The sequence below is a fragment of the Grammomys surdaster genome, unplaced genomic scaffold (genome assembly GCF_004785775.1).
Source record: "Grammomys surdaster isolate TR1022 unplaced genomic scaffold, NIH_TR_1.0 210, whole genome shotgun sequence".
NCBI classification, from domain to species: Eukaryota; Metazoa; Chordata; class Mammalia; order Rodentia; family Muridae; genus Grammomys; species Grammomys surdaster.
In genome coordinates, this window is record NW_021604655.1 from 2,472,044 (window position 1) to 2,484,583 (window position 12,540).

At 40.3% G+C, this 12,540-nt stretch overlaps 1 protein-coding gene across 5 annotated transcripts in view; it reads right to left on the reverse strand.

Moving 5' to 3' along the window:
- The window catches only part of Ylpm1 (YLP motif containing 1), a 70,462-nt gene that overhangs the window by 42,542 nt on the left and 15,380 nt on the right, over nt 1-12,540 (reverse strand). For all 5 annotated transcript variants that reach the window (XM_028771820.1, XM_028771821.1, XM_028771824.1 and 2 more), the window contains exon 4: nt 11,405-12,351. In XM_028771820.1, coding sequence (XP_028627653.1) covers nt 11,405-12,351 — 947 coding nt within the window. The remainder of the gene's footprint in view (nt 1-11,404; nt 12,352-12,540) is intronic.

The window sequence follows — 12,540 nt, forward strand, 5'->3', positions numbered from 1 at the left end:
AACCTCTGTCACTTTGGGCTTTGCTAGTGTAAAAAGGTCTTGGTTTAAAAGGGAGGAACTACTTTTCTAGCAGGGAACCAACAGTAACCTTAAGAAACAGAAGCTGAGATTACAACTTTGAGGTTCTAAATCAACAAAATGGAAGGTATTGTGCTGAGAGTAGCTGATCCCGTCTGGAACAGGCTCCTACCATGTAGTCAGAGCTGGCCTAGAACCCAAGACCCTCCTGTGTCAGTATAAATTCTAGGATTACAGGTGTGTACCACCACATTCCGCTAATCCTAACTTCTGGGAGGACACTGAACCACATGAGGTAAAGAGTATGTCTGAGGTGCAGGAGATTCTTCAGGACAGCCCTCATTACTTCCATGCCTGGCAATTAAAGGGCAGGCTGCAGAGGTGGCTCAGTGGAAAAAAGGCTTGGGGTGCACGGGTGAAGGCTGGAGCCCAGAGCTCCAGGACCACATACAGACTGGATGGAGAGCTGGGGCTATGGCTCAGTTTTAGGACTTGCTCTTGCAGAGGGCATGGGTTCAGGTTCCAGCACCCACACGGTGGTTCACAACTACCCATAACTCCAGTCCCAGGATCTGATAGCTTCTTCTGACCTGTGCAGGTAACAGGCAAGCATGAGGTCCACATAAATAAATGTAGGCAAACAGTCATACACATAAAACCAAACAAACAATGACGAGTGACTATGGCAGTTTACTTGTGTACAGGAGATGGAGTCAGGGGTCACTGGGACAAATTGACTGGCTAGCTAACTTAGCCAGATTAGCCAGCCTCAGCCAGAGACCTGGCCTCAGTAAACATAGATTATGAAAGAAAGACACCCAATGTCCATTTCTAGCTCACACATGTACATTCACATATGCATCACACACCATCTAAGACACACCCACAAAATATAACAAAATAAGCTTGGAAGATGGCTTAGCATTTAAGAGTGACAGCTGCTCTTGCAGAGGAGGACCAGAACCAGTTCCCAGTACCCGTGTCAGGTAGCTCACTGGCACCTTTAATTCCAGTTCCAAGGAATCTTCTTCTGGCACGCACATATATACAAATAACAACAACAACAACAACAACAACAATACAGAGGCCTTGACTCTCTCTCTGTGGGCCAACAACAACAACAACAATTCCGGCTCAGTTGAGGTGCCTGCTGAGAATAAAGGAATATGGAATGGTGGCCAACATTGATATGGAATGCTGCCAACACTACACCAAAGACTTCTTTTCGGGGAAAGGATTAAGTGCTTTTGGTTGTCTAGGTATCATGCTAGGTATAAAAATCTCCCTAGGAACAAGTGCAATCAGAAACATATGGAAAAGAATCTGATAATGAAGTCAGCCTACCTGGCTGATACTTTACAAACCTATCACAAGAAAGTAGAACATATATATATAAACACACAATAAAGAGAAGGTAGTAGACCAGAATCTTAGGTTTGAGGTATTTCTAAAAATTTGTTTTGCTCTGTCTTTATAGACAAAGTCTCTAGTCCAGGCTGGCCTTAAACTCCTTATGTACCCAAAGATAACTGTTGATCCTCCTGCCTCTATCTCCCTAGTGTGGGGATTATATATACAAGCATAGTCCACCAATCTAGGTTGTGGAGTTGTTGAGGTTCAACAAAAGCCTCTATATGCCAGAGAAATACTCTGCCAACTTCGTTATATCCTTGCCCCTTGTTTGTAAATTCTGTAAGACAAAGGACAACAACAACAAAAAATTAGAAGCAGCAATTTTCAGAAGAGCTGTGCTGGCAGCAGGAGAAGATAAAATAAAAATGTGACTGGCTGCCTGCAGAATCCAAAACGGTCAGGATTCCTCAGTATCTGAGATGTGGAGGAAAGATAGGAAGGAGTTAAAGTGTTTATCTAGCTTCCCCAAATAAAAGGTGCAACAAGCCACTCACGCCTGTGGTTAGTGGCCTTGGAATGGAAAGGCCTTATGATCCAGGCCTGGAAGAACCAAGGCTGAGGCAGACAAAGCCCAGCCCAGGGAAAACCTGCCACCTAGAGCAGGAAGAGCCAACCATTCTGTGCTGGAGATTATCATCTTATAAATTTATTCACCAGGAGATGGCACACCACCCTAAATTGGACTGGGCATACATTTCAGAGTGGTTTGTGTGACATTCAGGAGAACAAGTTGGTGGCAATGAAAACAGTCGAAAGTGCTGAACATTGTACTGAGACAGCACTGATAAAGCCTGTTTGCTAGGGCTGGAGAGATGGTTCAATGGTTAGGAACACTGATTGCTCTTTCAGAGGTCCTGAGTTCAATTCCCAGCAACTACATGGGGGCTCACAATTATCTATAATGGGATCCAGTGCCACCTTCTAGCATGTCTGAAGACAGTAACAGTACACTCACATAAATAAATCTTTAAAAAACCAAACCAAATACCTGTTTGCTAAACTCAGTTAGGAAACTCTGCTCAACTACTAGATGCCTGGGAGATTACCAACAATGGGACACGCATCTTTTTAAAGAACTTACAACTTAAGAAAAATTTTTTTCAAATATGTATATATTAAGTATTTTGACCACATGTACCTTCCATTACCTTCTTTTGCACCAGCTGCTTCCAATGAACCCTGTCTTTCCAACAATTACCTCTTCCTTCATATCTGTGTTTGGCTACCACTGAGTTTAATTAGGGCTGCTTGGCCGAGCATATTTGCTCACAAGCAAACCGTGAGCAAATAACAATAGTGTAGCCACAAGAACTTCAGCAGTGGCTTTCAACCTGTGGGTCACAACCCCTTTCGATATCCTGTATATCATATATTTACATTATAATTCATAACAGTAGCAAAATTATAGTTATGAAGTAGCAATGGAATAATTTTATGGCTGGAGGTCACCACAATACAGTGAAGTGTATTAAGTGGTTAAGGCATTAGGAAGGCTGAGAACCACTGGGCTAGAGAGGTGACTCAGTGGTTAAGAGAACTTGTTGCTTTAGGAAAGGCCCTGGGATCAGTTAATGGAACACACTCAGTGGCTCATAACCACCCAGAACTCTAGTTCTAGATCTGAAACATCTTCTGAACTCTGAGAGCACCAGGCATAGCAGGTCTGACATCACATGCCATTAATCCTAGCACTTGAAAGACACAGGCAAAGTGATCACTGAGTTCGAAGCCAGCCAGGGCTACACAGAGAGACCTTCACTCAATCCCTTCCTGCAAATACAAAGCACCAGGCACCATGTAGTACAAATACATCCAGGCAAAACATACAGACATTATAAATAAAAATGGACCAAAATAAAGGGGTATTATTAAACCTTAGTGTTTCTTCATGTACAACTTTAGTTTTAGGAAATTTCTTAATACCTCTAGTTATATATAAAAACATATTTCATTAACAGTTATCCTTATAGGCCTAACATAAACAAACAAAATTTTTAAGTTTTAAAAAACAGAAAAGGGCCAGTGAGACAGGCAACTGCGCTTGCCATTAAGCCTGCGTGCTATACTCAGGTCTCACGCAATGGAAAGAAAGACCCAATTTCCACACGTTCTGTAATCTCCATTCCCACACACAGACACAATACATGTAATAAAAAATAGAGTAACGTGTATATTATCTTGCAACTACCATTTGGATTCATTGAATTCTTTTTTTTTTTTTTAAATGTTGACATGCTCAGCCCTACAGTGGTGGCACACACCTTTACTTATTTATTTTTATTTATTAATTATATGTAAGTACACTGTAGCTGTCTCCAGACACCCATGAGGGCATCAGATCTCATTGCAGATGGTTGTGAGCCACCATGTGGTTGCTGGGATTTGAACTCATGACCTCTAGAAGAGCAGTCAGTGCTATTAACCGCTGAGCTATCTCACCAGCCCAAATTCTTTCTTAAACTTACAGAAAGTGAGATTTTAGTGATTTCCCCCTATATCCTGAAACACTCCATAATTTCCTTATCCTAGATTTGATTACACATAACATTAATTTTTCTTAATTATGCTTTAAAGGACCAAAATAAAGATACAATTACAACATAAAAAGAATCATCGGACAGAATGAAACAAAGACAAAAGAAAACATTATCACCTTAGAATTACCCAAAATATCACACTGCTATGAGGCTTCATTAAGCACAATGTAAACTCAAAACTTCCATTTCCTGACTGTAGTAATACAGGGAAGAAAGCTGACAGATAAAGCTGCTTCAGATTCACTACAGCTTGGGAGTTAGAGAGATGGCTCGGTAGTTAAGAGCACTGACTGCTCTTCCAGAGGACCTGCCTTAGATTGCCAGTACTTATGTGGCTCACAACCATCTGTAACTCTAGTTACAGTAAGTCTAACAACCTCTTCTGGTCTCTACCAACACCAGGCACGCACATGGGACACAGACATACATATAAGCACAACACCCCAACACACAAAATATTTTTTTAAAAAAATTATCAGAATCAAAAAGATATGTGCAAAGAGGCCAGAATTCCGGGCTCTAAAAGTAAAATCCAATTCATCATGTAAGTGAATCTGCCAACCATGAATCTTCAGCTCAAGAACCAATAGGCAAACAATAAATTCTATTTATTTATTATGTATGGGTATTTTGTTTTCATGCATGTCAAAGAGAATGCTTAATCTCTAGGTCAGCTGTGAGCTGCCAGTGTGGGTGCTGTAATTGAACCTGGGTCCTCTGGAACAGCAGCCACTACTCTTATTGCTGAGCCATTTCTCCGGCCCAACCCCTTCCTTTAAATAGCAATACATTCTTATCAATAGAAGGCATGCAGCACTGCTCTTAGTCATTAAACAGGAAAGATTTTTAATGCATATTTTGGGGCAAGAATTTGGACCGTCTTGATTCTCTAAAAGGATACAATGACAATTATCCTTTATGATTTTATGTGTCAAATTATTTGATACAAAGTAAATTTACTCTTAAAAACCACTTATTAAAACTTCAAAATTGTTTTTCACCATCCTTTTAAATTCTTTTGTAAAATTTAAACTAAAAGGGGTCCCCTGAACCTAGTCAACAATGACACCGTTTCTTCTATAACCGTGGGTTAAAGTAAGTAAGTGCTACAGACTGAGAAACCTGTAATACATATAATAGACTAAGAACTGGTTCCTAGAATACAAAGAAAAATTTCTATATATCAGTAAGAAATAGAAGAATAGTCTAATAAAAAAAAAACCTTGAATTAGCATTTCATACAGGAGGAAATTTAACTCAGTGATGATGAAATGGAAAGCAGTATAACTTTACTAGTATCAAAAAATACAAATTTCCAACTTTTATCATAACATTAACCATCCAAGGCAGCTAACATTTTGTTAAGTTTAACAAAACTAAGAGTTGATAGAGAGGTTAAAAAATAATAAAACAAAACAAAAAACTCTGAAATAATACTGTTTAAAGGATAACTTAAAACCACTTTTCTGAAACCCATCTAACAATATGTAACAGGGTAGAACATGTGCAGACCAGACCCTACGGCCAAACAACTGCAACCACCTAAGTAAACTGTGATATATCCACACAGACAAACTGCGTGGAAACAAGAAAGAACAAACTACTCCAACACTTGCAAAGCATGGGATGAATCTGACAGCAACAGTCAAGTGAAAATGACAAGCTCAAAATGAACATAGAGTATGACTGTAGCAACTCATACAAAATATCTGAACAAAAGCATATGCATGCATTCAGGCAAGTCAAGTTATATTCAGCACCAGAGGACATATTGCAGGCCAATGAGACGGCTCAGTGGGTAAAAGCACTTGCTGCCAAGCCTCAGGGCCTAGGTGCCATCCCTGGGATCCCTATGGTAGTAGAAGGAGAGAGAAACAGTTCCCACAAGTTGTCCTCTGACCTACACAGCAGGCTGCAACGAGTGCATATTCATACACATAAAATAAACAGATACACTAGACATTTCAACATTTTTAATCATAACTGATAATATTAGAATAAACAGGTTATGATAAAAATCATATTAATGGTTTATTCCCCAGAGATGAGAATGTTATACATGACACGATCTCATATTATAATATAAAGCGAAATACAGCATATTCAAGAATGTGTAAAATACGATCCCATTAATAATAAAGCTCAAAAAATAGGCAACCCATGGTATAAAAGACAGCATAGTGGTCATCTTTGGGTGGGGAAAATGACTAAGGAGGATAAGGAGGACTTTTTTAAACCTTCAATTTATTCCTTTTATGTTTGCTTTGCCTGCACATATGTTTATATGCCATGTGCACGCTTCCTGCTCACAGAAGTCAGAAGTGGGTATTGGATCACCTGGAACTGGAGTTAAGGATGTTTGCAAACCACCATGAGTTTTGGGAATCGAACCTAGGTCCTCTGCAAGAGCAACAAATGCCTTTAACTCCTGAGCTATCTCTTTAGCCCACTGAGGAAGACTACTTAAACACCAGTAATTTTTATTTCTTGATCTGAGTGGTGATGACATGGATGAGTGTGTCTTCATGAAAATTCATAGTGCTGTATATAATAACCTGGTATAGCCGGGCGGTGGTGGCGCACGCCTTTAATCCCAGCACTCGGGAGGCAGAGGCAGGCGGATTTCTGAGTTCGAGGCCAGCCTGGTCTACAGAGTGAGTTCCAGGACAGCCCGGGCTATACAGAGAAACCCTGTCTCGAAAAACCAAAAAAAAAAAAAAAAAAACCTGGTACTTTTCTACATTTTACTATCAAGACAAAGTTTCATTATTGAAAAATATAAGTTCTGGGAAACTCAAATTCACTTATGTGAGAGCTGACAAGTACAAGGATACTTCATCTACAAGAACCAATGAACACACCCGCACGTGCGCGCGTGCACACACACACACACACGCACACACACAACCTCGTGTTCAACAATATAATACACTGTGAGATGCTTTTGTCAGTCAACTGAGAAACCTGAATTCAGAGTTTAGAAAGCCACCTCAATCTTCTGCAATTCTTTAATGCATTTATAGAACATACAAATATTCTACTGCTGTGGTTTTAGTAAATCAGTTTAGCTCCATTCACAATTCTTGTCTTTCTATCAGTTTTGTTTTAGAACATTTTTTTTTCCAGTGTGGCTTACAGATCCCTTATGCACTCATAACAGAACCTGAAATGTGTAGACTGTTCTAACTCAATCTCCTTGAGTAATCAGCTTCTTGTTGGTTTTGTTTTAAGTTCAGTTATATAGGAGAAAAAAGATGTTTCTGAGTAACGCTCACTAACCTGTCTCTTTAAGAGTCAAATGAGTAGGCTGGGCCAGGTGGCCCACAACTTTAATCCCACCATTCAGAGGCAGAAGCATGCAGAACTCTTGAGTTTGGGGCCAGCCTGGTTTACAAAGCAAGTTCCATGATAGCCAGGGTTAGACAAAGAAACCTTGTCTTGCAAAACAAAACGAAACATAAGAATGTGTGAGTAAAGGAAGAAGATGGGCAGAAACGGAAATGAGTCAAACTAATGCTGGTGAAAGACAGCACAAGCAGAATTCAATTTTAGGGCTAAAAACGCGACCTTATCCAGGTTGCAGCATGGTGATGCATGCCTACCACCTTAACACTGTGGAGGCCGAAGCAGGAGGATTAAGAGTTTGCAACTACTCTAGGAGCTCTACACAATGAGTTCCAGGTCAGCCTGTATCTCTGTCAAGAAATGACACCAACAAATCAAACTAATTGAAAAAAGAAAAAAAAAGTTGCAGTTGATAGGACCAGAGTTTGATTCTCGGCACATATATCAGGTGGCTAACAGATACCTGATACCTATAACTCCAGCTTTAGAAGATCCAGTGCTTTCTTCTGGTGTTCTTGGGCACCTGTATGCATGTTAATATGCATATAAATATAAACAAGTAAATAAATAAATAGACAAATAGAGTAAATCTTTAAAAGTATGTATTTACAATATGTAGAATTAGGTTGTAAACAGGCCCATGATTCTAAGGCCCGAGTACGTGTTCATTGTGAAGGAGACCGACAAACCACCAGCTCCTAAGAAAGAAGCAGGGAAAAGCCAGAACCATTAAGAATGTGGAAAGAACTTGAGTTTATATGGCTGGCAGAAAGAATAGGTAAGTTAAGTCAGTGAAATAAAAGAACAGTTTTTAGAATCTGCAATAATGCTCTGTCGAAAAGAATACAATAGCCAACTCTGTGTTGCTCCACAGAGGCAGATCTAGAAGATAGACATTATAGAAATATAATTAGATTTAATGTTTAAATTAAAAACCTTTTTCTAAAACACTCAAGCGTTTTAAAAGCCAATGCTTCTTTATTTACATGCCAATACTCAAGCTCAGCCCGTCAACCTCTTGCCATAAAAAATACAGTGATCTTAAAAGTGGATCAGAAGGCTGGGACTCCAACCTCATCTTGATTACAACAAGTGTCTAGGACAATTTTTTTAAGATTTTTATACATTTTATCATTGATTTGTGTTTGTGTATATGTGTGCAGGCACATGCAAGTCACAGCATCCACGCTGAGGTCAAGGACAACCTGTGCCCATCAGTATTTAGGTTCTGGGATCACACTCTGGCAATTACCTTTACCACCAAACACCTTCTCATTGACCCCGGTAATTCACTTATAGTCAGCCCAAGTTCCAGCATCCTTTACCTCTTTACAGTCATGAAATCACTGAGAGGTGAGTTATATACCACGGTGATGTAGACAAGACCTACCACAGCAAGCTAAACTACAACATGAGCATGGGCTGCCAGAGAGGGACTACAATAGATAATTCCTAAAATTCTTTAGCATTATGATTATTAATTGTACCGTTGAGGGAAGAACTTAAAATAGGTCCTATATTTGGTAGTCAAAAAAGGAAAACCATAGGAGAGAGACCACGGGAGCTGGAAACAGGTTTTATGAGGTGTTAAGAATACATGTCTCTGATAATCAGTTGCTAAAATGCAAAGCTTGATCCAAGAGACAGACATGAGTTCAAATCAGCAGGATGAGCTATACTGGAAATGAACAAACAGCAGAAATGTAGTCACGACAGCACGAATCTGAATGTCGGCATTCCACACAGTGCTTAAACAAGTTTGCTTTGGGTAGTGCCTCAGCTCTAGGTCCCAGTCACGGAACCCCGACCTAGCAAGTTAGCTATCATCTCCACTCCAGTTCGTAGATGGTGATGTGAAATAACTTACCCAGTACCACGGGTTACTTACAGGACCCCCCAAGGTAAACATGGATATAAAGGTTCTAACATGGCTTCAGAATACATAGAGGAATTCATATTAATTACATTTAATTTTTTCTGAACTTCAATTTTAAATGGAGTTTTGACACATGTTAGTCTCAAAACTTTAAATTCGGGAACAAACACAAGATACATTTTTTTCCCTTTAGAGACAGGGTCTCCAATAGTCCAGGCTGTCTTCAAACTTACTCTAAAGCCAAGGACTAGGCTTGAGCTTCCAATCCTCCTACCTCTACTTCCTAAACGCTGGGAAAACAAGCATGTACTACCCTACTCAGTTAATGTGGTGCCAGGGTTCAGACCCAGGGCTTTATAAAGGCCAGGTATTAAATATTAAAGGCTTAAATTTAAAATCACCTCAATGCACTATAAAACTTTCAGTATAATCCTGTATATGATATTTTAAATCTCCCAATGATAGAACTAAATTGTGTGTGTATAATTTTTTTTCTACTGTAATTTCTGACCAGGAAAAAGAAGCCTATTAAAATATTTTTCCAGCTAGATGTGATGGTGGACACCTTTTATCCCAGAACTGGGGAAGCAGAGGCAGATAGATCAAAACTAGCCTGGTCTACATAGCAAGTTCCAGGCCAGTCAGAGTTACTTAGCAAGACCTTGCCTCAAAACAAAACAAAATATTTCATAGAAAACTTGACATTTATGTTCACCCTAAGAGAAAATTAAGACTCTAGGCTTTGCAAACATGAATTTAGCACATTTAGTTTGAGAGAGACTTGATATGCAGACCAAGCTTGCCTTACTGTGTATGTAGCCCAGGCATATGATGCACTGCTTTTTGTTGTTATTACATTCTGTATGTATGTGGGCGCACATCCTCCTTGGCCCATATGGTGGTCAGAGGACAACTGTCAGGAGACAGTTCTCTCTGCCCATCATGTGGGTTTTAGAGACAGAACTCAGGTCATTACACACAGTAGCAGGAACTTTTCCCAAGCTCATGGCTTAGCCTCTTGAATACTAGGTTTGCAGGCATACAACACCATTCCTTGCTAAATTTAATGCTTTTTTAAGGAAAACAAAACAGCGACCACTATTTTTTTTTTTCTAACTAACTAACTAACTAAACTAACTAACTAACTAACTATATGGTTTAAAGAAAAGACAGACATCTCCCTAAGGAAAATATAAAGTATGCAAAAGTGGAAGGGTGGCGCAGGTGGAAGGGTGGCAGGGATTTTGTAACTTTTCTTCCATTGACTATTTTGAGTAAAAGCAGGAACTTGGTGTGATGGTTTGTATATGCTTGGCCCAGGGAGTAGCACTGTTGAGAGGTGTGGCCTTGTTGGAATAGGTGTGTCATTGTGGGAATGGGTTTAAGACCCTAGTCCTAGCTACCTGGGAGCCAGTATTCTAGCAGCATTCAGATGAAGATGTAGAACTCTCAGCTATTCTTGCGCCATGCCTGGCTGGATGCTGCCATGTTCCTGCCTTGATGATAATGGACTGAACTTCTGAACTTGTAAGCCAGCCCCAACTAAATGTTATCTTTATAAGAGTTGCCTTGGTCATGGTGTGTGTTTACAGCAGTAAAACCCTAACTAAGACACGTGGTATCTGTAGAACAAATGATTTTCTAAAAGGTCCTAATTACCCTTATACTAATCTAGCAAATGATACTTGCTAATTCAATTATTTGTCAAACAAAAAGGAAAACAGGTAAGTTTAAAAGTATTATTCCCATTCTTTCTGTCTCTGTCTTATCCTTTTTGTTTTATAAGGCAGTATGTCATATATCCCAGACCCAGCCTGGGCTTGATTTAACATATAACCCAGGATAATTCTTGAAATCCTAATTCCCTCCTGCCTCTACTTCCCAAGTGCTGGGATTACAGAGCGTGCCATTATAGTTGGCTTAAAATATTGTTTCTAAAACTGTAAAGTCAGTAAAAAGTGGTGAGATTACTCTAAAATACATTCATTCTAGACTATTATAGCTAGATAAGATAAAAGTAGTTACATTAAAGAAATAGAAATATGCAATCTTTTCTAAGTCATGTCAGGTTGAATTAGCAAATAATATTAACATTTTAACTGTAAAGTCATGAGTATATACATAAAAGTACAAAGGAAACACAAAGACTGTATAATCTTTGGATTCCACTACAGCTTATATAAATAAATTAACCACAGTAAGAGCACTGACCTACCTTGGACCTCTCGGACCTTCCAAGAAACTGCCCTTAGGAGGGTCTGCAAGCAGTCCGCCTGACTTCACTGCTGTGTCCTTAGCTGCCATGATGGACTGAGACAGAGCAGAAGATTCGCCCAGTCCTTGCTCAGATGAGAACGCCTTGCTCAGAGGTTTGGAATTCACTTGTTCTGACTGAGGTGGAGGGTGATACGGTGAAGGTGGGGTTGAACCAAAAGACACAGGTGTGGGAAGCAGTGCTTGTCTAGGTTTTTCTGGAACCTGTGAGTTCTGAGAACCAGAGGCTGGTAGAACTGGGGCTGTTAACTGAGGAGGCATCCCTTGTGGAACTCCAGGGGGAGGTATTCCTGGGGGAGGCGTGGCTGAAGATAATGGTGGGAGGGGCAGGACGGGTGGTGCCCCAGGCAAAGATGGTGGGGGGAGGACTGGTGGTGGCCCTGCTGAAGAGAGGGAAGGTGGGGGGAGAACTGGAGGTGGTCCTGCTGAAGAAAGAGATGGAGGCATTCCTGGTGGGGGAACAGAGGTTGGTAGAGAAGGTGGCATCACAGGCGGAGGCATGCCAGGCGGTGGTATAGTGGTAGGTAGGGCAGGGGGCATCACTGGTGGTGGCAATGATGGAGGTAATACTGGAGGAGGCATTGTTGGCAGAGGTGGAGGCATCTGAGAATATGGGACAAATGGAGGTGGCATTGACATGCTCCCCATGTACTGGTTCTTCACAGTCTGAAATGAGTTGACTTTCTCTTGGAGATAGGTCTGAGTGGCTTTCATATGTCCCTGCCATGTTTTCCACTGCTTCTCATACTCCTGAAGCTGATCTTTATGAGGATAGGAATGGAGCTGCTCCTCCCACAGCTGAAACTCTCGCTCCCATTCTTGATAGAGATGTTGAAACTGCTGCTGCTGCATCTCATAATGTCGCAGCTGCACATCAAAAGACATGGTCTACAAATAAAGGACAAATACTCTTTCAAGACATCAATGTAAGGATTAGTTCTAACTTACATTACTAAATCAAGACTACATGAAATTTTGGAAATTAAAAAAAATTTCCAAGGGGAAAGATAAAACTGCTAGACCCTTTCAGTGATGATCATTTTTCTTCCCTAGAGCTAAACAACATCACATTTGGAG